General features: G+C 38.5%; 1 protein-coding gene across 9 annotated transcripts in view; it reads left to right on the forward strand.

Moving 5' to 3' along the window:
* The window catches only part of FRY (FRY microtubule binding protein), a 472,456-nt gene that overhangs the window by 214,304 nt on the left and 232,942 nt on the right, over nucleotides 1-25,210 (forward strand). Inside the window, exon 1 of one of the 9 annotated variants that reach the window (XM_054256744.2) lies at nucleotides 9,572-9,873. The exons of the other annotated variants lie outside the window; for them this stretch is intronic. Within the exon in view, the coding sequence (XP_054112719.2) occupies nucleotides 9,813-9,873 (61 nt within the window). The 5' untranslated portion in view covers nucleotides 9,572-9,812. Of the gene's footprint in view, nucleotides 1-9,571; nucleotides 9,874-25,210 lie in introns of those variants that run through there. 9 annotated transcript variants of the gene reach the window in all.

Consider the following 25,210-nt stretch of genomic DNA (forward strand, 5'->3'; position numbering starts at 1 on the left):
CAGTATGCCCAATGCAATAGGCACACTTGTAATTATCAGTTTTGTAGTAGCCACATTAAAAAGAGCTTAAGGCGAGGTGCAGTGGCTCACACCTGTAATCCTAGCACTTTGGGAGGCCACGGTGGGCAGATCACAAGATCTGCAGTTCAAGATCAGCGTGGCCAACATGGTGAAACCCTGTTTCTACTAAAAATACAAAAATTAGCCGGGCATGGTGGCCGGCACCTGTAGTCCCAGCTACTCAGAAGGCTGAGGCAGAAGAATTGCTTGAACCCAGGATGTGGGGGTTGCAGTGAGCTGAGGTCAGGCCACTGCACTCCAGCCTAAGTGACAGTAAGACTCTAAAAAAAAAAAAAAAAAGCCTAAAAGCATTGAAATTTTCATGATTTATTTTATCTAATTCAGTATATCTAAAATGTTGTTTCAACATGTAATCAACATTAACTATTAATAAAATACTTTACATTCCTTTTTTGAGGAATTCAGATTTTAGTGTGTATTTTACACCATCCACATATTTAAATTTGAGCACTAAATTTATCTAAAACACTTGATCGGTATTTGGATTTAATAAAATTTACAGTTGAAAAAGTACTTTCATATATGCAAATGTGTCCAAACATATTTAAAACATTTCCAATAACTGAAACAAGTGTCAGTTTTTAAGTTTGAATTTAAATTAATAACAATCAAAATAAAAATTAAGTTTCTGTCTGGGCATAGTGGCTAACGTCTATAATTGCAGCACTTTGGGAGGCCGAGGCAGACAGATCATCACCTGAGGTCAGGAGTTGAAAACCAGCCTGGTCAATATGGTGAAACTCTGTCTCTACTAAAAGTACAAAAATTAGCTGGGTGTAGTGGTGCAGGCCTGTAGTCCCAGCTACTTGGGAGACTGAGGTAGGAGAATCACTTGAACCTGGGAGGCAGAGCGGGCAGTGAGCTGAGATCACACCACTGCACTCCAGCCTGGGTGACAGAGCAAGACTCCATCTCAAAAAAAAAAAAAATTAACTTTCTTAGTAACACTGACCACATTTCAAGAGCTAAACAGCTATATGTGGCTAATAGCTACTGTATTAGACCATAAAGGTAGAATTATTTCAGATTGTTTTCTCAGGAAGTCCCAGACTTAGACAGAAGAGTTATTTTATAATATAAAATAATGACTTTCTGAGACTAGATTTTATTTTGGGAGTTGTCTCTTATTGACTATGCTTAGTAATGACTTCTGACACTCCTCAGCTTATCTTTTGGCCTGCTAGAATTATGAGATATCCTTTGAATGAAGCTCTCTAGGTAACTTGGCCTAAAGAATGCGTAGATACTAATAAAATGCTGCAGGACAACTGCTGTTTCTTCATGTATGCACCTGACTTCATCGTCTTTGCCGACGAACTATCTGGGTCTCAGGCTGTGTTAGTCGTCCAAGGTCCCATGGCTCATTAATGGCAACATCAGCCTATGGTCATGGACTTCAGGTCCATAATGCCACAGAGTCCTTACTTGGCCTTATTTAAGTGCAGGTACATCCCTGAGGCCCCACTGTAAACACTTTGAGTCTTCCCTGAAGGAGGATGCTTTTTTGGGCTATGTTTTTTAATTCTCAAAAATATTGTCAACTCAAAATACAAGGTGAAATTTGGAAAAACACATGAGGTAGACTAGGTTGCCTCAAAGAATCCTTCTTGGATAAAACAGGAGTGTGGGGATGGGGGTGTTAGGCAAAGAGGCCTTAGTAGTAAAAGGTTGTGTGGCTCTGTGCCTTTTCTGTGCTCCTTCACTGCACTTTTAAAGGCAAAATTTACTTGACAGAAAAGCAACCATTACTGTATAGCCTCCAAAATAGTAGTGCTCTTACTAGGGACATTTCTGTATATAAATTTCTCCTTTGGATTTGCTTCTAAATAAAACCAATAAAGATGATTCATAAGCACTGGGTGCTAATGGCTATGGAATACTTAGCTGAATGGTTCTCTGAGATTCGGTATATTCAGTTGTTAGTGTTGAATTCTGTATGCCTTCTCTAAAAAAATATGAGCCAATTCTCTGAACTCCTGGCGTTAACCATTTCATCGGAATTAACATACTTCATGGGAAAGGTTAATGTTCTAAAGACCAGTCAGAACTTCCATTCTGGTTTGGTCTGGTCTTGGGCCTAGGGCAGGATCTCAGTCCAAACCTATGGCCTCCTATAAGTTGTATTTAATAAGCTCCACTCTGGAAAATGTGCCTTTGCAAATTCTGGCACTTAAATTATTGTCAAAAACAGTGTCTCATGCTCAGATGCCCCCCATGACTGCCACTTCTTTCCAAAAACATTTGAAATCTATCTTCAGTTGCCACTTAAAAATATAGGCACATAGAACATCCAGCAACAATCAGCGCAAGCACTTTGTGAGGGAATGCTGGAAGTCCGTTACTGACCCTCTCTTGACTCTTCATTCACCATGCTGTGGCATGATGTAGTGAGATTAGATATACTAACTCATAATCTCTGTTTAAAAGATGCTTTCTTCCCAAAGTCTTGTAATTCCAGCACTTTGGGAGGCCAAGGTGGGCAGATCACCTGAGGTCAGGAGTTCAAGACCAGCCTGGCCAACATGGTGAAATCCCGCCTCTACTAAAAATAAATGTAAATTAGCTGGGTGTGGTGACATGCACCTGTAATCCTAGCTACTCGGGAGGCTGAGGCAGGAAAACCACTTGAACCTGGGAGGTGGAGGTTGCAGTGAGGCGAGATCACACCGCTGCACTCCAGCCTGGGCAACAGAGTGAGACTCTGTCTCTAAATAAATAAATAAAAGATGTTTCTTAAATGAAAATAGTTGTTTACTTTTATTCTAACCGTGCCTTTAGTGTACAGGTCACTCAGAAGTGAACTCCCACTGTCAGGTTAATTTTATTAAGTTTTGAGATGTTTTGAATGAAAATATGAACACCCTGCAGAAGTGTTTATCCTTTACTGTTAACAGGGTGTCATCTTGAACATATCCCCCTTTTTTTGGGTTCAGTGCGACTATTCAGGAAATGTTCACAGGGCCTGTGAAGGAATTCTGGAAGGTATACCAACTCAATGGCACCGCTTGCTTTGTTGTTACTAATTGTATAAATGGTTTTTTAGAATTTATGCATTTATCAAGTGATCTTTTTTTACATCTTGTCTTTTGGTTTTCTGCATTCGATTTGCTAGAAGTTTAAAAACTAGACAAAATCAATGTATAAATAAACCTTACTTGGGTTGTAAATAAGAGTTAGGCTTGAAGTGAGACCTTGCATTAGTCTATGCATATAAAGTACGGAGATTTCTGACACCTATTTGGGGCAGAGAAATGGAACCCCTGAGGCTGTTTAAAGGTAAAAAACAAATGAAGGACGGCAAAAACAAGCCCCAGGTTTTTTCGGTTAACTTCCTGATTCTTCATTATGTGGTGAGTTCTGAGTTATAGATACAAAGTTACTAGCTAGATAGCTGTTTTATTATTTATTCATTTATTTTATTATTTACTTCTTTATTTAGAGACAGGGTCTTTTGTTGCCCAGGATGGAGTTCAGCGGCATGATCATAGCTCACTGCAGCCTCCCACCTGGGCTCAAGTAGTCCTTCCACCTCAGTCTCCTGAGTAGCTGGGCCCACAGATGCATAGCACCACTCCCAGCTAATGTTTGTGTTTTTTGTAGAGACGGGGTTTTGCCACGTTGACCAGGCTGGTCTCAAACTCCTAAAGTGAGTCTCCCACCCGACCTCCCTAAATGCTGGGATTACAGGAATAAGCCACCATGCCTGGCCTAAGATGGGAACTATTTTAAACCCTCCTATGCCTTCCTTTGCCTGGGAGGGTGGTTTACTGAATACTCGGTTATCATTTATTACTGAATATCCCCAAGGGCCGTCAGTTGCTTTCAAACCTAGGTACACTTAGAGAATCTTTTGAATCACTTACAGAACCTTCAAAAAAGACAAATTCTAGCCTTGCCAAGGGTTCAGATTCTATAGGCCTTCATGAGGCCATTGAGTCTGTACTTTTTATAAAGCTCTCTCCATCTTTGGGCAAACTTTGGACTTTAGTCAGACCCCTCTTTGCAAAATAAGTGAGTTCAACTCAAGAAACAGAATCTGTGCAATGTTCCTCCAAAACAGTGTAATTAAAAACTGAGGGCAACAGAAGGATCAAGTGAGGAATTACACATATGGAACTGGGGCATATCTATAAGCTGAGTAATGGAAATCAGGAAAACTTATTAGAGAAGGAACATTTAGAGTATTTCTAATACATTTAAATTAGTATATCTTCCAGAATATTTGTCATTAACAAAATCCCTTCAAATTCTTCTCTCCAACATTGGATTTAAGACTTCACCTGGTAATTTATCAGAGAATGGGTGATCTTTGGAGGTTTAAAGTGAGCCTCTGTGTAGGTTCAGACAGTCTGTACCCAGTATGTATCATACACCTGGTTAGTAGAATGCAGCTTCACCAGTAGCTTGCTGTCAGAGTCACCCTGTGCCAAAACAAACCAGTATTTTCCTAGTGACCCTTCTAGTACACATTTTCAGGTTGCATTTGTTTGCTGGATATGTCTTTAGGTAATGACATGCTTGGCAAATGCTACCTACAACTATAAGCCTATTTAATAACCAGTACTTCCCGACACAATGACACATTATCTTTTAAGGGTTCCCTGCCCTTATTATGGTTTCCACAGGGAAGAGGCCAGGCTGCAGGTGCTGTTTGCTTATGTTGTGCTCCATTTGGTTCCTCCGTTAACATAGCCTCAGAGGCTCCTTGTCTCTGAAAGTTTTGTTAATACAAGTGAAATCGCTGAAAAATAGTGAAAATACATAATCCTTTTGGCACTGGCATCTATTGTTAATTGCCATATTTCTGTGAAAATATTTTAACTTTCGTATTCACTGAATTTCTAGGAAGACTATCATGTATATCTCATACGAATAAAATATAACCATTTTATTACTGAAATATTTTACTGAATTTATCACAAACTGGTTCTAAAACCTCAGTTTAGAGAAATGTTGGGTTTATAAGATTAATGATGAAAAAAATAAGAATCATCATCAGCATATGTACCCTCTCACTTCAGGGTTTTGAATGAAATAGGTAGGGTTTCAATATGATCATTTTAAATCGGGACTTTTCCTATAAGCTGGAAAAAGAATTCTTGACTTGGTGCGCAGTGGTTATTTCTTGCATTCCATAATAAACAGAGTGGGTAAACTATACAGTAAAGTAGGTGGATAGAATCCAGTATGCTACATTTATTTTTATTTATTTTTAATTTTTATGTTTTTGAGACAGAGTCTCAGTCAGTCACCCAGGCTGAAGGGCAGTGGCACAGTCTTGGCTCACTGCAACCTCCACCTCCTGGTTTCAAGCGATTCTCCTGCCCCAGCCTCCTCAGTAGCTGGGATTACAGGCATGTACCACCATGCCTGGCTAACTTTCATATTTTTATTAAAGATGAGGTTTCACCATGTTGGCCACCAAACTCCTGACCTCAGGTGATCCACTCACCTCGGCCTCCCAAAGTGCTGGAATAATAGGCATGAACCACCATGCCTGGCCTAGTAGGCTGCATTTAATGAGAGTAGTTATATGATCTAACCTTTATGCTAATAAGTAGCCTAAGAACAGTCCTCACAGAAGCAACAAGGTAAACTAAACAGACTCAGGAACTCCCTTGCAAGTTCTAAGCCTGTGAAGGTAGAAGCATTGGGTGCGACTTTCATTTGCATTTAAAAATATTTGCAGTCATGCTATCAGGCCACAGAGAAGCGGAAAGGAAACTTTTATGAATATTAAAGAAAAAGGAAGCATCAATTTTAAAGTCACTTATTCAAATAATATTTGGGGCTTATTATGAAACTATCAGTTAAACAAGTCAACAATCCAGTTTATTTATTAAATTTAGATTATATTAATATGGTTTAAAATACATGACATTTTTTTAGAATCATTGGGGAGCCAACAATCTGTAAGTAAACTTCTTCTAATTATGAAGGTTAGCCCAGTTTCATAATGTTGAATAAAGTTTTTTTCTAAAAAGTATTTTACTATCTCTATATGTATCTGTGGCATAAAATGCTATCGTAATTTAACCACAGCTAAATGAATTCAGATCATCTGTGAATGTACTAATTATTATATATTTTATAACACTGGATACCTTCAGGGCTTTTGAAATGTGAAAGGCATTCTCTTTTTATACTAAAATATCTGTAGGCTACTTTCCTTTTTAAGTTTTATGTCTGCTTTGTGTTTTTGTTTTCTGATTTTTCGATTAATATCAGCCATCAGCTAACAGCTGTCACTTACACTGTCGGTATGCCTGACCTTAGGATACTTCACCTGTCCATGAGTTTTTGCTTTTAATTTAACATATATTAGATGGAGGGACAAGATTATGTCTAATATAGGAGAACATGGGCTTTAGGTGGGGATTGTCAGGTGAGGTGGAGGGCACCAAAGGTGATTGCACTTTGGAATTCAGCTATGTTTTGGATATGCAGAATATCTGCATAAAAAAATTATGTATGTATTATTTGAGGCATCTCTTAAATGTATACAAAGACAAATACTCTAAGGTTCTTATTGTTTAGAAGTCCCAATTCATATTAAGGAAAGCACTAGAAAAAAAATTAATAAATGTAGTGGCACTAGAGTCTGATAAACCTGTATTTGAATGACCCTGAGCAACCTTATTTTTGTTCTTTCTCGTTGACTCTAAAATGTAGCTGGTAATGCCTACCTTACAAGGTTACTGTGAGGACTTAGTGAAATAATACATGGAAAGTGCCTAACTTAGGATCGGAATCAAGGCCAGTCCTCCCTCCTTCAAATGTTAGCTCCCTGTTCCACCTTTTTTTCATTTTACTTCCCTTGGAATCTATAAACAGTAGGAAAGAAGAGGATACTTTTTCTTTCATATTCCTACAAGGCTGTTTTAAGTAATGTTCTTTTAGCTGAGTGACAGGCACATCATTTGAGAGGTTAGTCTAATAATAGCACTGGAGGGCCGGGCGAGGTGGCTCAAGCCTATAATCCCAGCACTTTGGGAGGCTGAGGCAGGTGGATCACGAGGTCAAGAGATCGAGACCATCCTGGTCAACAAGGTGAAACCCCGTCTCTACTAAAAATACAAAAACTTAGCTGGGCATGGTGGCGCATGCCTGTAATCCCAGCTACTCAGGAGACTGAGGCAGAATTGCCTGAACCCAGGAGGCGGAGGTTGCGGTGAGCCGACATCGCGCCATTGCACTCCAGCCTGGGTAACAAGAGCGAAACTCCGTCTCAAAAAAAAAAAAATTAATAATAATAATAATAATAGCACTGGAGACTTGAGGATGACAAAGTGCAAATTTTCAGTTGGGTCTGGACTCCAATTTGTTTATTTGTTTATAATCAACATGGATTTAGGTGAACCTGACCACTTTAGACAGATTTAAAAGGAGGAATTGTGGACTTCTACAATTACATTCACAGGTTTGTGTACTACTGTCCCAGAAACTTAGGAAGCAAAAAAATAATATTATAGAGAATATAGTATTACACTGATGAGATAGTGAAGCAGAATTCCATTTTTTTTTTTTTTGAGTATGAATGACTATACCGCAAATTATTACCTTTATCTTCTTTTTCAAAAGAAATGTTGCTAAAGGGAATATTAAGTTTTTTTATTTTTTTATTTTTATTATTTTTAATGGATTGGAGGTTTCAGTGGGATGGGAGAATCACAAGGAATCAGGTGTTCAGAGGAATGTATTGAGTAGAGGTGAGGAACTAGAATGTTGAAAAGTAAAAAAAGGAGAGGAGAGGAAGAAAGGAACTAGAATGTTGAAAAGTAAAAAAAGGAGAGGAGAGGAAGAAAGAGGAAGAAAAAGAGGGAGAGAGAACAGGAATATTGCTTCATTCTAAAAATGGGTATTAATAATGGCCAATCAATATTTTGTGTATTTAAAATGGAGAACTCTATAAATATTTATTGAGTTTACTTGTTCCGGATCTGAGTTGAAGTCCCGGATATCCTTATTAATTTTCTGTCTCGTTGAGTCTAAATCTCGTTATGGGTCTTATGTATCCGGGTATTAAGATCTCTTATTGTTGCATTGATCCTTTTACCACTGTATCTTTGTTGCTTTGAAATCTATTTTATCAAATGTGAGAATTGCAACTCCTTCTTTTTGTTTATTTATATTATTTGTTTATTTATTTATTTTTATTCCATTTTTTTCTTTAATCTTTTTTAAAATTATAGATTTAGGGGTACCCATGCAGTTGTGTTACATGGTGATATTGTGTAGTAAGGTCTGGGCTTCCAGTGTACCCATCCCCCAAATAGTGTACCTTGTACCCAATAGGTGGTGTTTCATCTCTTACGCTCCTCCCACCTTTTGGAATCTCCAATGTCTTTTCCACTCTGTATTGGATTCCTAGTTATATATAGAACAGAGAGGACTTTACCCTCCTTTTTCTTTACACAGATACCTCCATATGCACACTACTGTCTTTTAATGGTTTTGACTTCCTTTAGTAAAATGTATATCAAATGCCACACATTCACCTCTGTCAATTCTACAAAGGCATTCTAAACCCTGAATGTGTAGAATGCAGGAGTAGCGTGGGGCATCTTTGCTGGTGTTTAGCTCAGCAGAATCACTTCAAGTGTTCATTTTGGTAATTTGGACATTTTCTTTCCTCCTGTGAAATGTTTCAGTTCATCAGTCAGTTCTCCTTCCTTGCTGTTTGGTAATTTCAACCTATATTGTTAAAGAAAACCTTTAATTACCCTGAATAAATCAAGAATAGAAAATTACTTGGGTTTCGGAATCTTCACAGCTGAAATAAATTTTCACTGACCCTCATAGAATTCTTCTCTCAGAAATAATGCCCGTAGGAAGATCAATTAGTTACACTTTTGTTTTTAAGTAAAACTTTGCATTTTCCTCCTAAACCTCCTCATTAGCCTAAACCTGTTTTCTTTTGAAGGTAGAACACTTAACATTCTCCATATTGGCTCCATCTTTGTTTTATAAATTAAGTTTTTAACAAGTCAATTTAGGCTGTGTCTTTTAAAATCATGTAACTATAGATTTGAATCCAATCACTTTCCTTTGCAAGTTATGTCAACAGATGTTCAGTGTTTCATTTTCCTTAAGGGTATATGGTTTCTCCCTGACTCTTGGCTTCAGATACAGATTCTCTGCTGTTAGTTTTGTCTGTAAGCATATAAGCTGTTGAAAGCTGTTTGTATTCGTAGCCAAGTGCCCCTAGTCCCAAAGCAACAGTTTGTCACTCACCCTGTGTTATCTTTGCTCCTACATTTCTTCAGTCACAAGAACACAACCCCAGCCCATTAGATCCGCGGGGCAATGTGTGTATTTGCCATGCATGGACTGTTTATGGCAAACTGTGTGGGTCGGTCTCATGTTCCTGGAGTGCTTTGAGCAGCTTTACTAATCTGTCAGCATAGTATGTTCTTGTGGATAAATATAGACATACGGGCACTCTGCGAGTTGTAGGTCACTGTTTTACTGTGCAGCTAAAAATTGTACTAGTGGTATGAACAGTCTGCCCTGGACGGAAGGCCTGTTTTAGTTTGTCTTCTACTGTAGGTCTTTAGCACCTGACCAAAAATACACCTGGGGCCAAAAATATAAGGCCCCTGCATTGTGTCTGAGACACTTATGGTGGCAGTGAGCAACAGGACCATGGAGCCCATCATCATGTGTTTTGGCTTTGGAACATAGTTGGTGTAGTTGTTCCAGACTGTTAGTTTGGGTTTCTTTTCAGGCTCATGGAGATTACAACTGCTTGTTGGAGACGATCCTGTGTGATCAGCTTCATAAAAGGGCTTGGTAGGTATGAAAGGCTGTTAATATGTATGGAGTGGCTAATTGGTTGTTAAATGCTGAGTGTGGGAGGATTCTCCTAAAGCTTTCAGTGGATGGGGGTGGAGGTAACAATTGCAGCTACGTGCAGGGATTTACTTATAATGTCTTTGTTCAGAGACGGGAGTAATGCTTGAGGTCTTACATTTGAGATTGTTACATTTTGGACACAAGATGTCCTTTTTGTATATGAGCCTGTGGAACAGGCAGCCATGATATAATGGAATTTTTTTCTGTGCACTTAACTGTCACTAAAAGATCTGATATGATGCTGCAGTAAAATTGCTGGTCTGTAAAAACAGCTAGTATGTATTTGGAAAATAATTAATACTATCGTGTTTACTATTATAGTGGAAGTAGGATTTCTGCTTGATTCCTTCTAAATATTAATGTCAATGCCCTTGTTTTGTTTGAAACATTGCAATAGTCCTAAAAGCAGTTTTTTCTTTATTTTTGGCTTAGCCTTCTCCAACATATAAAAAAATAAAATATTTTTCCTTTTTGTTTATAAATTTAAAAACAGGACACCGTATGTTAACCAACATTAAATGGGTCGAAACTGCATGCCAGTGCTTTTCCTTTATTAGACAATGGCATAGTTACCTTGGTTCTAACGTAACATTTTAAGCAATATTGTATAACAGTTCCAAAAAACTAACGAGAGGAGACATCCATGACACAGAGTTAATTACATGCATTTTGGATATTGACTCTTTATCTTTATTTAGTGAAGGTAGGAGCAGCTAACTTGTAAGTGGTAAAGACACACATATTGTTCTAATCAAGGAGAAAGATTTTGTTTACTAAAGATTTGGGAGGTTGAGTTGCTTGCTAATTATATGATTGCACTATCTCTAATGAAACTATTGGAAGTTTACATATGATATTATTCTGTTTCTAGGAATAAAATTCCTGTTAGTCGTTATTTTACCTCTTACTTTTGTGATTTATAGAGTGTGCATTAGGAAGCATTTTCTTTCCTCACAAGGGATTTTTTTAAATATCTAACAAGCATACAAGATAAACGATAAAATTTGTATTTTCAGGTATTTGGAAGAAGTTGCATCATTATAGGACTCATATGAAATACTTAATATTTCTATTGTGTGGTATCCATTGGAGATGTTACTAACCATTAGTGTATTTTGGCTGAGCAGACCACTCCCACATTTTTGTGAACATATTGACTCCTTTTTCACTCATTGCCTTTTTTGCTGATAACGAAGTTTATAGTAAAATGAACTTTATAGTAAAGTTAGTAAACTTTTATGTATTAAACTTTACTATAAAGGCATCAGAAACAACTAATTTGCTTCTGTGAATTGGTAGATTTATCACCTTTGTACATTGCCATAACTTTTTAAGAATTTAATAAAACCTAACATTTTTTATTAAATGAGCTGGCATCTAAATGAATAAGCCCATATGAACCAAGAATTTAATAAATATTTAGATGCTCATAAAATCAAACACCAACCAGACTGGAAAATATTTTATTTATTCACTTAACTCATTGAATAAATGTTTATTGAGCTTCTGTTGTAAACACTGTACTAGAAGCCCTTTGCTTGCTACAGATCTTGGAACTCGTATATATATACACACAAGTATATCTATCTTGTATATAGTTACCATATACATTTTATAATGGAAATGTGTATCATCATATATGCTTTATAATACATATTATATATGCATAGGTATATTATTGTATACATATGTATATATTTTTTAGCAGAATGCATACTATAAAGTGTATTGTACTTGTGTATAGGTATATAATTTTATAGTATAATGCATATTACATTAACAAAGACATCTGTAAGATTAGACTGTCCTTCCAGTCATCCCCTGTATCATGTAGTCCCCAAGGGACTCTGGAGGGGAACAGCTATAACTTTAATTTTCGATGTTTATTTGTAGTTGCTGGCATTGCCCTTGTGGCAGGCCCCCGCCATGTCCAGTCTGCATAGTCTTCAGTGTCCTTTATGTTGGGTCCCTGTGTAATGCACTCGCCAGTTCAGCTGCAAAAAACATCACCATGGTGTTCTTCTTTTGCCCTTGATGTTTCACTTAAATATGATTCTAATAACATAGCCCAAGAAGCTGGTTTGCCATTTCTGGCAGGGCTCGGTCCAATGCCCAGATAACAGTCTTGGAATGACTTCTAGCTCCTGAGCCTCCAGAGCCTTTTGACCATGACCCACAGTAAGAAACACACTTTGCATTGTGACCAGAACTCACACACATACACATCTATAGACACAGACTGAGTTTGCAAACAGCAGCTTTGTGAAACAGTGCTTGCCTCCTCATTGTGCAGGATGCCACCAATCTGCTATTTTCTCTTCTCCTGTTTTCTGTTCTATTTCGTCAAAATCAGGCTGGTTAGCACCCACTAAATTAATTTCATGATCCAGTAATGGGCCAGAACCTGCACTTTGACAAACTCTGCTTTAAAGATTCCAACAGCTAGGTATTCCCAACATACCCTTCATCACATTCTCAGCAGAAATGACATGTTGTTGTCCTTGACATAATATTCTACTCCTGAGCATATTGGTGCTTTATTTGTCAGAGTATTGCTTGGTTGAGGAAAGAGCTCTCCTGGTAGTTCTGATGCAAGTCTTGGGTTGAATGTAAGGTTTCTAAGCTGGAGACAATGCATGACCTCATACGTCTTACCACTTGCTTACTCCTTAAAGCAATAAGTATTTGTTGAGTACTTGGTGTTAAGCCTAGCACTGTGCTAGAAGGTGAGCACAGGAGGAATAAAGCAAACTCCTTGCCCTTGTTGCAGTTAAATGTAGTGGGGGAAACAGATAGGAAATGCATATGTAATATGTCATAGTATGTCAAGAGGCAACCAGAACTCTGAATGACAGTAAAGATGACATAAACTGTTAGCAGAGGGGGGTACCAAGGAGTGGCTGGCCAGAACAGACTCTCATAAACCTAGAAGCAAGTGAGCATGTGAGCCATCATGACATTTTTTTCCACCATGCATAAATTCCCAAACCCCTGTGCCCCAGTTCTCTTCCACTTTGAAGGTTTCCCTGACTGTATCTATCATCAGTTATTTCTAGTTCTCAGCTTAAGTGTCACTCTCCCAAAGTTCTACCCCAACCCCCACAAGCACAGGTAAGTCTCCCCTGCATCTCTCCTGCAGCAGCCTTTGTAGCACTTCCCACTTTGCAATTACAGTCCTCTGTGTTTTTATTCTATAATGCCTGTCTCCCTGCACACCATCAGCTGTGTGAGGGCAGGAGCCAGGCGTGTTTCATTCCCCTAGCAGGTAGCCCAATGCCCCGAGTAGAGTAGGCCTTCAGTAAATATTCAATATGTGAATAAATGAAGAAATTAGTGAATGAATACTCTCTTCAATTTGTGTGCGCATCCACTGGCTGTTCAACCTTTGGCCGTTCAATCTAGTGGCATAGTATGACTGAATAGATTAAACTTTTAAAATCTTTCAAACTGTCTTTTTAAATCTATTTCATATTCTACACAGAACTTTGCAGAATGCCTTAAACTAAGGTCTAAAGAATGTTAGTTTTTTAATTTAATGATTTGATTAACTGATCACACTCATAGTCTTTTGAAGCGAAAATAGTGATGAGAAGCCATAATCATATTATATGATAAAGGATGCCTATGTAAATGCACCTCCACTCATCCTTGCTGTATGTTATACATGTAAATACTTCGAGGTCACATACTCAGGCCAACATTCAGTTATGCAGACAGGTGCGGGACTTGAAACCCTAGTGAGTGCTTCTGAATACTCAAACCTGTGTGATCGAACCTAAATTACAGATGGTGTTCAATTTTTTAATATAGTCATTTATTTTTCAAATTGAGGTTCTAAGATGGCATTCCTTTATTCTTGCCATTATAAATATAGGAAACTTTTTATAAATGAATCTTTTAAATAATGTTTTATTATGAAGTGTTTCAAACAGACCCAAAAGGGGAAAACATTAGGATAATACGTAACACGTTGCCATCACTCAGATTCTACAGTTACCAAGATTTAGTCATGTTTGGTTTGTTTGTACCTTTATGCTTTTGTTCTAATTTTAAAAATACATTTTTTTTTTTTGAGACAGAGTTTTACTTCGTTGTCAGTGGCACAATCTCAGCTAACTGCAACTTCCACCTCTCAGGTTCAAGCAGTTCTCATGCCTCAGCCTCCTGAGTAGCTGGGATTACAGACACCCGCTACCACGCCTGACTGATGTTTTGTATTTTAGAAGAGATGGAGTTTCACCATGTTGCCTAGGCTGGTCTTGAATTCCTGAGCTCAGGAAATCTGCCTGTCTCGGCCTCCCAAAGTGCTAGGATTATAGGCGTGAGCCACCATGCCTGGCGAAAAATATATATATATATATATATTTTTTTTTTTTACAGAGAGTCTCTCTTGCCCATGATGGAGTGCAGTGGCACAGTCATAGCTCACTGCAGCCTTGAATTCCTGGGCTCAAGCAACCCTCCTGCCTCCGCCTCCCAGTGGCTAAGACTGCAGGTGCATGCCACCATACTCGGCTAACTTTTAATTTTTTTTGGTAGAGATAGGGTCTTACTATGTTGCCCAGTTGGTCTCAAACCTTTGGTCTCAAGTGATTGTCCTGTCTAGGCCTCCCAAAGTGCTGGGGTTAGAGCCATAAGGTACCGTGCCCAGCCCTGGTTTTTCTTCATTAAAGTATTATGAATCAAATATAGACATCATGTCATTGAGCCCCATATAATCAGTATGCATTCTAAGAAATATAGATATTTTCTCATTTATCCACAATACTATTATCATATCTAACAAAACTGACCATAATTCTTTGCTCTCACCTAATATCCAGTTCATACTCAAGTTTTTTATAATCCTACAAAGTCTTAACAATTGATTTGCTTAAATCAGGATTCAAACATATTACATTCGGTTGTTTTTATCGCTTCCCTTGACCTGTAGAAACTGGTACAGTTTTCCTACAGAGCAAGTTTACTTCTGGATTAGCTATTTTTCTTCCTTATGGTGGTAACATTAACTTGTTCTGTACCCACATTGTCTCTTATGAATGCACATTAGCTAATATTTTGAAAGCATGCTGAGTGTGGACACAAGGCAATATACAATATCCCCGGCCATAGATCATGCTCCAAAGTCATTTCTGTTCTATTACTATGATCAAATGCAACTGTGTCACACCCAGGTATACATCGCTAACAGTTTTCAGTGTGTGGGTACAAGAACTCTGACCAATATCTTGCCACAGGTTGGGGATTTTGAGAAAGCTTCTAGAGTCAGTGTTCTAAAACCACTTCTTCAACACCTTAATCATCATAACATGCGAGGGTTCATTTGTGTAAGATGTAGGATCTTTTTTCTGTTTTAACGGGCACCAGATAAGTTCTCACCTTCATTAGTCTTCTCATGGTAGGTGGAGTCATCTTTTAGTTTGTGTTGTCCTTCCGAGCAGCCCTTTTTCTCCCATTTTACACAGCAACATGAGACCAGCATTCTTCCCAGAAACACACTGGCTCCCAATGACGCTCCAAATAAAGTCCACATTCATTGGTTTAACATTTAAGACCTTAGTTCTAATACTAATAAATATTTTAAAACCTAAATTTTTATAGGACTTAAGAGTTTAAGTTTTTTATATACCTTCTTCTTCATTTCAGCTATGCAAATACTGTATTGTAGAATTGGTTGGGTTCAGGTCCACAGATATTAAGTGAGTACAGTTATTTACCTAATTGTGCCATGCAGGGTGCTAAGTGCTTGGGATAAAGATAAGAGACAGTCTTGTTTTTGAGGACTCTACAGTTCCTTGGTGAAGACAAAGTTTGAACAGATATACTAAGACCAGGGATGTGTGGTAGTAGGGTGACAGGAGGAGGGGGTGAGGAGAGACACTTGGCAGATGCCTCTGTGTACCTGCCATGTTGTTCCATTTGCCCAAGTGGCCCCTTTCTCTTCTCTACCTGTCAGAATCCTACCTGTCCTTTAAGACCCAGGTCAGATGTCACCTATTCCACAATGTCCATCTGCTCCATGGCCCAGAGTAGAGACTAGGCCTAATGGAGGGTTACGTTAGACACAGGGTAGACTTCCAGCACTTAATTTTGTTCTTTAATGTTAACAAACATCTTGATTTTACAGGTAGGAATAAAGACACTGTCTATGTAAAGGTATCTCCACTCATCCTCGAATACTCAAACCCGCATGATCGAACATGAATTACAGATGTTGTTCAATTTTTTAATATAGTCATTATTTTTCAAATTGAGTTTCTAAGACAACATTCCACTATCTGCCTGCAGTTTAGGGAGCTTCTAGGCTTAAAATTTCCTGGAACCAGAGAAGTGAAGATGCAACTGGAAGGGTCAGGATTATTTGTAAAGCTTTACTCTAAAGAGAGGATAGATGATAGAATCTCCCTAATTCATGTTAATGTAAGGGAAGGCAAGTGTTAATTATTAAGTGTTTGAATTGTAGAGTTTTTGAACAAATGATGTTTTTGTACATTTTCACTGCAAACTTTTATATGGTCACAGAATAGTGGAGATTGAAAGGACAATCTAGCCGGGCACAGTGGCTCATGCCTGTAATCCCAGCACTTTGGGAGGCTGTGGTGGGTAAATCACCTAAGGTCAGGAGTTTGAGACCAACCTGACCAATATGGTGAATCCCTGTCTCTACTAAAATACAAAATTAGCTGGGTGCGGTGGTGCATCCTTGTAATCCCAGCTACTTAGGAGGCTGAAGCAGAAGAACTGCTTGAACCCAGGAGGTAGAGGTTGCAGTGAGCCAAGATCATACCATTGCATACCAGCCTGGGCAACAAGAGTGAAACACTGCCAAAAAAAAAAAAAAAAAGGAAGGAAGGAAGGGAAGGAAAGGACAATCTAACCTAGCCTCTTTAAGAATAACAGGTAAGGGCCAGGCGCAGTGGCTTACCCCAGTAATCCCAGCACTTTGGGAGGCCGAGGCAGGTGAATCACAAGGTCAAGAGATTGAGACTATCCTGGCCAACATGGTGAAACCCTTTCTCTACTAAAAATACAAAAATTAGCTGGGTGTAGTGGTGGGCGCCTGTAGTCCGAGCTACTTGGGAGGCTGAGGCAGGAGAATTGCTTGAACCCAGGAGGCAGAGGTTGCAGTGAGCCAAGATCACACCACTGCACTCCAGCCCAGTCACAGAGCAAGACTCCATCTCAAAAAACAAACGAAGAAACAAAAAAGAATAACAGGTAAGGACACCGAAGCCCAGTTGGTCCAAGTTCCTTCCCCAAGGTCACCGAGAGCCACACTAGAGCTCAGACCTTTGACTTTGAGTTCAGTGTTCTTTCCACTATCTTTTACCTACAAAATCTTAACTTTGTTGGAGTTAATGAAGCATATCAGTTTTTCTATAGGCAGATAAGACTGGAAAGAGTTTTCTTGACTGCTTGAATTGCCTTCCTTTGCCTTCCTGTTTATTTCCATCAGTGGTATCAGAGTGTGGTCCCAGGGCTGCACCAGCATCACCTGCAGACGGGTTAGGAATGCAGTCTCACCCCAGACTCTCACACTGAATTGGGGTGGAAGGAGTCCAGCCTTTCAGGTGACTATGATATGCTAAAGACTGAGCACCAATGATTCAGATCGTAAGTCAACAGATTTTTTTTAATTGAAGAGTTAAAAATTCAGGATCTTGTCTAAATTATTTACAAATTTTGAAGTTGTAGAGTTCACATTAATGATATTTTGCTACATACAATGAGCGAGTAGAGGAAGAAATTAGAAAAGAGAAGAAAATGAAAAAAGGGAGGAGAGCCAGCAAGGAACACGTAATGAGAGCAGTTGGTCAGTTCTCTTAGGGAGAAAGGGGAAGTTGAAATTCAGGATTGTCCTGCCTCTAGCAGGTTATTTGATCTCCTTTCGGTGAGAAAGGACCTTGAAATGTCAATGTAACCTCATCTTCCTTTGCGCACGGATCTTGGCAGACATTCTTTCAGGCTCTGATGACAGTACCTACTTTGAAAATCAGGGGAACGTTCATGTAATCGCATCTTAGCAGATGACAGACATTTATAAAGGCAATCACTGAAGTGTTACTGTCATTTCTCTCAGATAAAATACTGGAAGGCAGAGGAAGAGAGAAAAGAAAACAGGGCAGACACTTCCTGCTGACTTTCTCTTTATTGAACGGCTTCACCCTCTCCAAGGTATTCAGTCCAGGGAGACCAAAGACAAAACTGGTTTTGAGAGAATATAGATTGAAGTAAGCATAGAACTGTGCCTTCAAGTAGACTTGCTCTCTATTAGCATAACAGGCAGACAAAGTTTATATCATCAGTGTGTCTAGGAAAGAATAGTCTCTGGACCTTTCTAAGGTATGTGTGTCAATAATCAGATCTCATATGTTTTTATGGATCCTCCATGTTCAATTCTTTTTTGTACTCCTAGTGTTTCCCAAAGTCCCTTTAATGGCTAAAAACTGCATTTTCATTCAGGAGGGCAGAAAACCCAGAGAGAGACCTCATGGCCTAAGGATGTATTAGTCTTTTCAGAAAATATACAACTATTCTAACCGTAGGAAACCCCTTCTCCAAATTGCAATGTTTATGTTGCATTTTGTCATCCCCTGAAGTCCCCAAACTAGCTTATGCCAGAGCAAAACCCATGGGTAAGGGGACAGTCTTTATCATAGGCAGCTGATTTGTTTTAAATGACAGTCTGGGAATGGTGTGATACCGCTATACCAGTGAATGAGGAATGGATACAGAAACTGTGGTATGTACATGCAGTGGAATAGTATTCAGCCTTAACAAAGAAGGAAATCCTGCTGTACGCAACAACACAGATGAACTTTGAAGACATTATGCTAAGTGAAGTAAACCAGTCACACGAGGACAAATATTGCATGATTCCACTTATATGCGATATCTAAAATGGGCAGATTCGTGGAACTCAAAAGTGGAATGGTGGTTGCCTAGGGCAGGGGGATGTGGAAATTGGGAATTGCTAATCAATGAATCAATGAGTATAAAGTTTTAGTTAAGCAAAATGAGTAAGTTCTAGTGATCTGCTATACAATTGTATGGATAGCTTAACAATAATGTATTATACACTTAAAAAATTGATGAGACTAGATCTTCTGTTCACAAAATAAAATAAAAATTATTTTTAATACAAAAATATATTTAAAAAATAAAAGACAGGACGATATGGGAAGCTCACAGGATAACATTGTCACAGTCATGGATCAAATCCTGAGTTGACCATTCTGAAAGCTTGGACAAGTCACTTAACCTCTCTGAATCTGTATGGTCTTATCTGTAAATGGGAGATCAGCCTTCTAGGATTATTTTAAGAATTAAAGATACTAATTATTCTGGAGATACCATGTAGATTCTGAAACTCAAAAGAACAAAATGTGAGAACTGTAGGAGAACTAACGTTTAAATAAAAGGAGGAATGTATGTAATGCATAAAAACAGGAGGAATGTTTCACATTATCAGAATTTTATGGAAATTAATCAGATTAATTAAGCCTGTCTTTGGATATACCTTTCTTCCAATGCAAAAATTGTTTTTCGGTATTTTTTTTACATGATAATCTTTCCTTCGCCCACTTTTAGATTAATAATTATTTAAGAATCATCTATTACTTTGTTAAGCAATCCTTTTGTGTTACTGAAACTAATTGTGGTTTCCTGTCCCAACATTTTTGATTTCTTAATATTCTTCAAAAGAAATTAATTCTTTCTGTCATGTTTGGTTGTTTTCTTTTTCTTTTTATCCTAATTTACTTTACATGACTTCCAGGGTTTCTGGCCATTTTGAGTATTTGCAGTACATTTTTACATGCCATTTTTTAAGTTCCCTCATACTTGCATTAATGGACAATTTATTATTGTTCTATACACAGAGTGACATGTTCTCAAAGAAGCTGCGTCACCCTTGGTTTATGTTTTATAAAATGTTTCTGTACTGCCAGTAAACAAATTAAGTCTTAGGAGAAAAGGCATTTGAGAGAGAAAGGGTGGTCCTAAAGAAAGATCCCAGCTCTTAATTACTAACAGGGTTTGCCTTCAGAACCCGAAAAATGAATGAAGTATTGAAAACTGGCCGAAAGAATAATTTGTATACAACCATAAACAAAGAAATCCCGTAATTTACTTCTTCGTTGAAAGATAAGAGTACATTGTAATCTGTAAAGTAAATCTATAAAGTACTCTTCTTAGAAAGGTGATCTGATTAAACAACTCTATTATAAAGTTAATAGAGTTTATTAATAATTATTAAACAACTTTATAATAGACTTGTTTAATCAGATCACCTATCTAGGAAGAGTACTACTTTGAATAGTTGGTTACTGCAGGCAATCCCAGGAGCACTTAAAGGAAAGAAGCACTAAAAGAAAAAGGAAACCATTTTTTATTTCAAATACTCTGGGTAAGATTTCAATAATGGGAGCATCAGAAAAAGCAATGTGTATTTTGAAAAATTGGCCCTGTGCTTGTCTGTCTTCGCAAGCTGGTGAAAAACCAGGCAAAACATCTCTGCTTCCTGAGGAGTGGAGTAGATGGGGAAGCAGTATGTTCATTGGGCATTTCAATTTGTGCCCTTCACAGGCTGGTTAAAATTCTCATCTCCACTGGAACTGACACACAGATATGGGGCAGGCCAAATGCATGGATCAGGAAAACATTCTGCCCAAGCCATGTGTGTCTGGATTTTCTTAGACACCAAGAATATACACAGTGTTCATTCCTTCCTGCAGCCGCTCCAGACTGTAGCATCTGAATGCCTGTGGGCAGATAGAGAAGAGCAGGTCCCTTTAGCCACTTACTCTGTTTAATTTTTCCTTATTTTAGATTTTTTTTGCAATCTGACAGTGTGGTATTTGTATATGTGTGCATGGGTGTATGTGTGTATATACATGAAATGCTGATTATGTTACCCCACCTCAGTACAACATAAGCTCCATTAGGGCAGGAACTATCACTTACTTCACCAATGTCATCCCAGTGCCTGGAACGGTGCCTGAAGCCTAGACATTCGTTAAATAAATATTGGTTGAAATAAATAAGTCAATGAACAATTGCTTCTAATGAAAGATGGTATTACTTCTCTGAAAATCTGAGAAAACCAGTTGCTTTCCTGTAACATCTATGCCACTGTTAGCCTCTGGGGCTCTAATATGAGGACAGTCATTTCTTTGGAGTGTTATAAAAATGTAGCTGAACTATGAGCTGTGGAGGTGTTTGTATTGGTGCTACAGTTACGAAGGTAGTCTGTCTTGGAAATGTCGGTAACTTAGGGAAATTGTGCTGAAGATCTAAGAACAGACAGCCTAAAAATTAAGCTATTGGTCAGTTAAATTGGGGGGAAAATAGTTATATTCAAAAGATCATCACTTGCAGTCAGAAATAGATTTAGTAAACAGGAAATGAATGGGCCCCAAACATATAAAATAGACTTCTCATAATTTAAGGAATGGGCCCTACTTAATATAAAAAATAGAGACCCAGTGAACACGGGAAAACACTTCCTGAAGCCATCCAACAAAACCATTTAGGAACAGAATTTGGAATAAAAATAGTAAAAGAATATTAACAAAACCCATTTAAGACAAAAGAAGGCAGTGGAGAAAAAAATTAGAACGTGTTAAAACCAAGATTAAAATGTAAATGGGAAAATATAAAGAAAAGACAGATTTCAAAAGGATTCAGTAATTAGAAACCTAATTAATATGCAAAAGTGATGCTCTTTTTCTCCACTCCACACCAGCCCCCACCACAGGAGCACTGATTTGAATGACTTTGTAGAGACATTGAGCTGTTATATGAAAATAGAAAGCTAGAATGAAGAAAAGGTGAATAAAGGCAGATGGAGTTGGTGCTAAAAAATTTATCACATGGATGCCACTGAAACATACACTTAAAAAAGACTAAGGTGGTAAATTTTGTCTACTTTACCACAATTAAAAATAAATAAAAACAGATTTTAAAAAATCCATTACATGCAAGAAATTTTAATGGGGGTTTTTGATACAACGAATTAAGCAACAAGGAACAATTGTTCCTTCAACAAGAATTTGGATGCGGAAGATGTGATAAAGGTTCTGTCAGGATCCTTTCACTGGGACAGATCCGTATTTCCAGAGACCCGGCATGAAGAGAAGGCTGACCCTCGGGGCAGCTGGATGGCACTGGCAGGCAGGGTCCAGACAAAGCCAGGTGGAGGAGGCCACACTGACCTGGGTCCTGAAAGGTGGGAGGATTTGCTTGCAGGACTGGGTAAAAAGCAAGGAAAGCACCCCAGGCGGAGAGGAGTTGATTCAGTCACTACCTGCATTTGCAAACCTGGAAAATGGGGCTTCAGTGTGGCTGGTACTGAATCCATGTTTTGTTTTGTTTTTTTCAATCAAAAATAAATTTCAGTTAAAAATCAGACCTATGAAGGAACAGATTTAATTCTCGAGAGCTAAATTCTTAGAGGCAGCGAATTATTCCCTTTCGGACACCAAAAGTTTTTTTAGTTTTATCTTTTTGAAATGTAAACTTTTGCAATTTTTTATTACTTTTTTCCACCTTTTTTTACTTTTCTGTGAGACTTATGGTCATCATAATGAACATAAATTGCGACAGTGATCAAAGCCCTCAAGCCTGTCAGACTATAATATTCAGCTAACTGCATTTGTAAGTTCTGGTGGCTTTCAAATTATGCAATTTTGTTTCTTCTTCTGCCAATAGCATTTCTAACCATGGAAATTCCACGCCCTCCCTTATAATTTTCTGTTTCCAGACCATTGTGAATTTAGAAACTAGACAAATGATCTTATGTATAGATTAAGAAGAGCAAGCAAGTGCCGTGAGAGGGTCTGATAATTTTGTTTCTAATGATAATGCTCTAATATTTAGACTAGTGTGGACTTTATGACTCAAGTTTGACTACCAGGGAACTTGAATTTCCTGGTCTGCACTATATTGTCACCAAATAACTGAGGCATTGAAAGGTGCCATGTCTTAATGTTTACTTTTGAAAATTATCCTAAGGCTAGGATTTACCATGAATTAATTAGGGTAGGATGAAGAGGGGTTACTGAAACTTGGAAATGGACCTAGTTCAAATACACTTACCCCATTAACTTTAATGCATCTCCAGCTGCCTAGGCTGATCTGTGCTTGAAACTAAACTCAGAATGATGGGTGACGCCCCCGCCACGGCCCCCCCCCACCGCCACCCCGCCAACAAATCATTTTCTGCTCTGGTAGAGGGCTCTGCTGGGATAGGATAATTCCAGCTCAATAAGGCTATTCATATAGTTTTATCTTTTTGAATGTTACCTCTGTATTCACAAAGATTCTGGCTTCTTATTCACAAAGATGTCTGGCTTTGAAGTACAGGTGAGTAACATTTTTTATGATAGCAGTGAATTGGCACTATAGCCCTTTAAATGGAGGATTTGTCTGAGAGATTTTCTGGTATCTGGATTTCAGCTCTCTCGTTCAAAATGCAGCCTTGCAGGAGGACTGTCAGAGGTCACTCTCATGAATATCTTTTCTCCGTAGTTAAGACTTTTAGGCCCCAGAGTCATGCAATTATGGATCTTGTCTTGCAATTACTGTGTATATTACATCAATCCAATTATTGCTGTCATCTAGAAATGGATCAAATCCTGTGGAAAACCAAAGATAATAAAAAGTCATACTCCAAACAGACATTTTAGGTTTATAGCCCAGTCTCTGGTTCTGAGGCATAATGCCCTTGATACCTGAGGAAGATATCTTGAGTCATTCCCTAAGCTGGTGTTGAGGAGGTGTCCTGCTTCCACAAGGTGCCTGCACTGTGGGACTAGGAGGTGAAGCAGAGGAGTGGCCAGGACTTCATTTTCATCACTTGATTTTCCATATGCCCCTTTGGAATAAATAGTAACTTTCAGTGCACTGTTTGCAGTACCATTTAATTAATGACTCTTCTGTCACAGCTACTGCATCCTTTCTTAAAAGATTCTGACATAATATGTCTCCTCCTGTAGCTCTTATCCCAGGAATGCCTTGAAGAACTGCAGAAATAAGTCAGGCAACATTCTTAGTTATTTAGGGAGATTTGTTGAGTATTATCTGTGCAAAGAACTTTGTATGACATCTGGGAGTCTACAGTCTTACTAGGGAACTTTAGAAGATATAGCCAGAAGAGTATATGATTTGATTACAGGGCCGGCCCTAGACAAAACCTTGTCTCCAATCGATAGTTACTTTACTTGGCAGCTGTCTGTTGAGTCATTCATAGGTAATGTAGGATGTACAAGACAAAGCAAAACACCAAACAGTTTGGGTTAACTGTTCAACTCTTGTAAAGCAAATTAACCAGTGAAGAGTGGCCTAGTGGAGTTAGGTGTTACGGAGATGAGGCTAGAAGTGGCTCTGAAAGAAGAGGAGGAAGAGATGGGCAGAAAAGAATGGAAAGGAGCTACAGAAGAGAAAGAAGGAAGAATAAGTGAGATGAGACCAGTGTGCTCACAGGCCAGGGAGGGCATCAGCAGGACTTGGGTGAGGGTGTGGAAGCAAACTACTAAAGGCAGGCCAGGGTGCTGAGGCTGGATGATGGTGACTGAGAGCTAGTGACAGTTTTGAGCAGAAACATGTTATGACTAAAGCCATGCAAGAGAAAGGGTAGTTTGATATAGAAAACAGGTGAAACAGTGTCTGCAAAGAGACCACTGAAGTAATCTAGCCATGGGCTTCCAAGGGCCTGGACAGGATGTGGCCGATGGAGAGAAACGAGGTCATATGCAAGACATTTTATTGTATTTCTGTAACTTGTGAGGCCATATTCTTACAGGTTAGTGGTAGCTGAGATCTGGGAAGTCCCCTCAACTGTTGCGTCAGGTTAAATGAATGACAGAGGAAGGGTAGGAAAGGTGAGGGAGAATCATCTATGTAACATAGGGGTCATGTTTGTAATTTAATAAAATAAACAAAATGTTATATTGCTTCCTCAGAATTTGGCTTGAGATAGAGAGAAAGCAAGAGAAGCCCTGCATTTATTTGTAGTTATAAAAAGAGTATTCAACTTTCATGGAGAACTTTGTTCTGCCTTGAATATCAGTGACACTACCATTCTCTTGATATCCAATCCAGTGTCCAAACTGGAAACCCATCTTTTACTTGACGCTTTCCCATAATCTCCATATCCAATCACCCAACACCTAGATACTTTTGTTTAACGAAATACTTCCTGTTCTCAGCATTCCCAAATGCCTGTAACCAAAGCTTACTTGCTCTTACATTTCTTTCACTGGATATTAATAAC

This window comes from Callithrix jacchus, chromosome 5 (assembly GCF_049354715.1).
Source record: "Callithrix jacchus isolate 240 chromosome 5, calJac240_pri, whole genome shotgun sequence".
Classification (NCBI taxonomy): domain Eukaryota; kingdom Metazoa; phylum Chordata; class Mammalia; order Primates; family Cebidae; genus Callithrix; species Callithrix jacchus.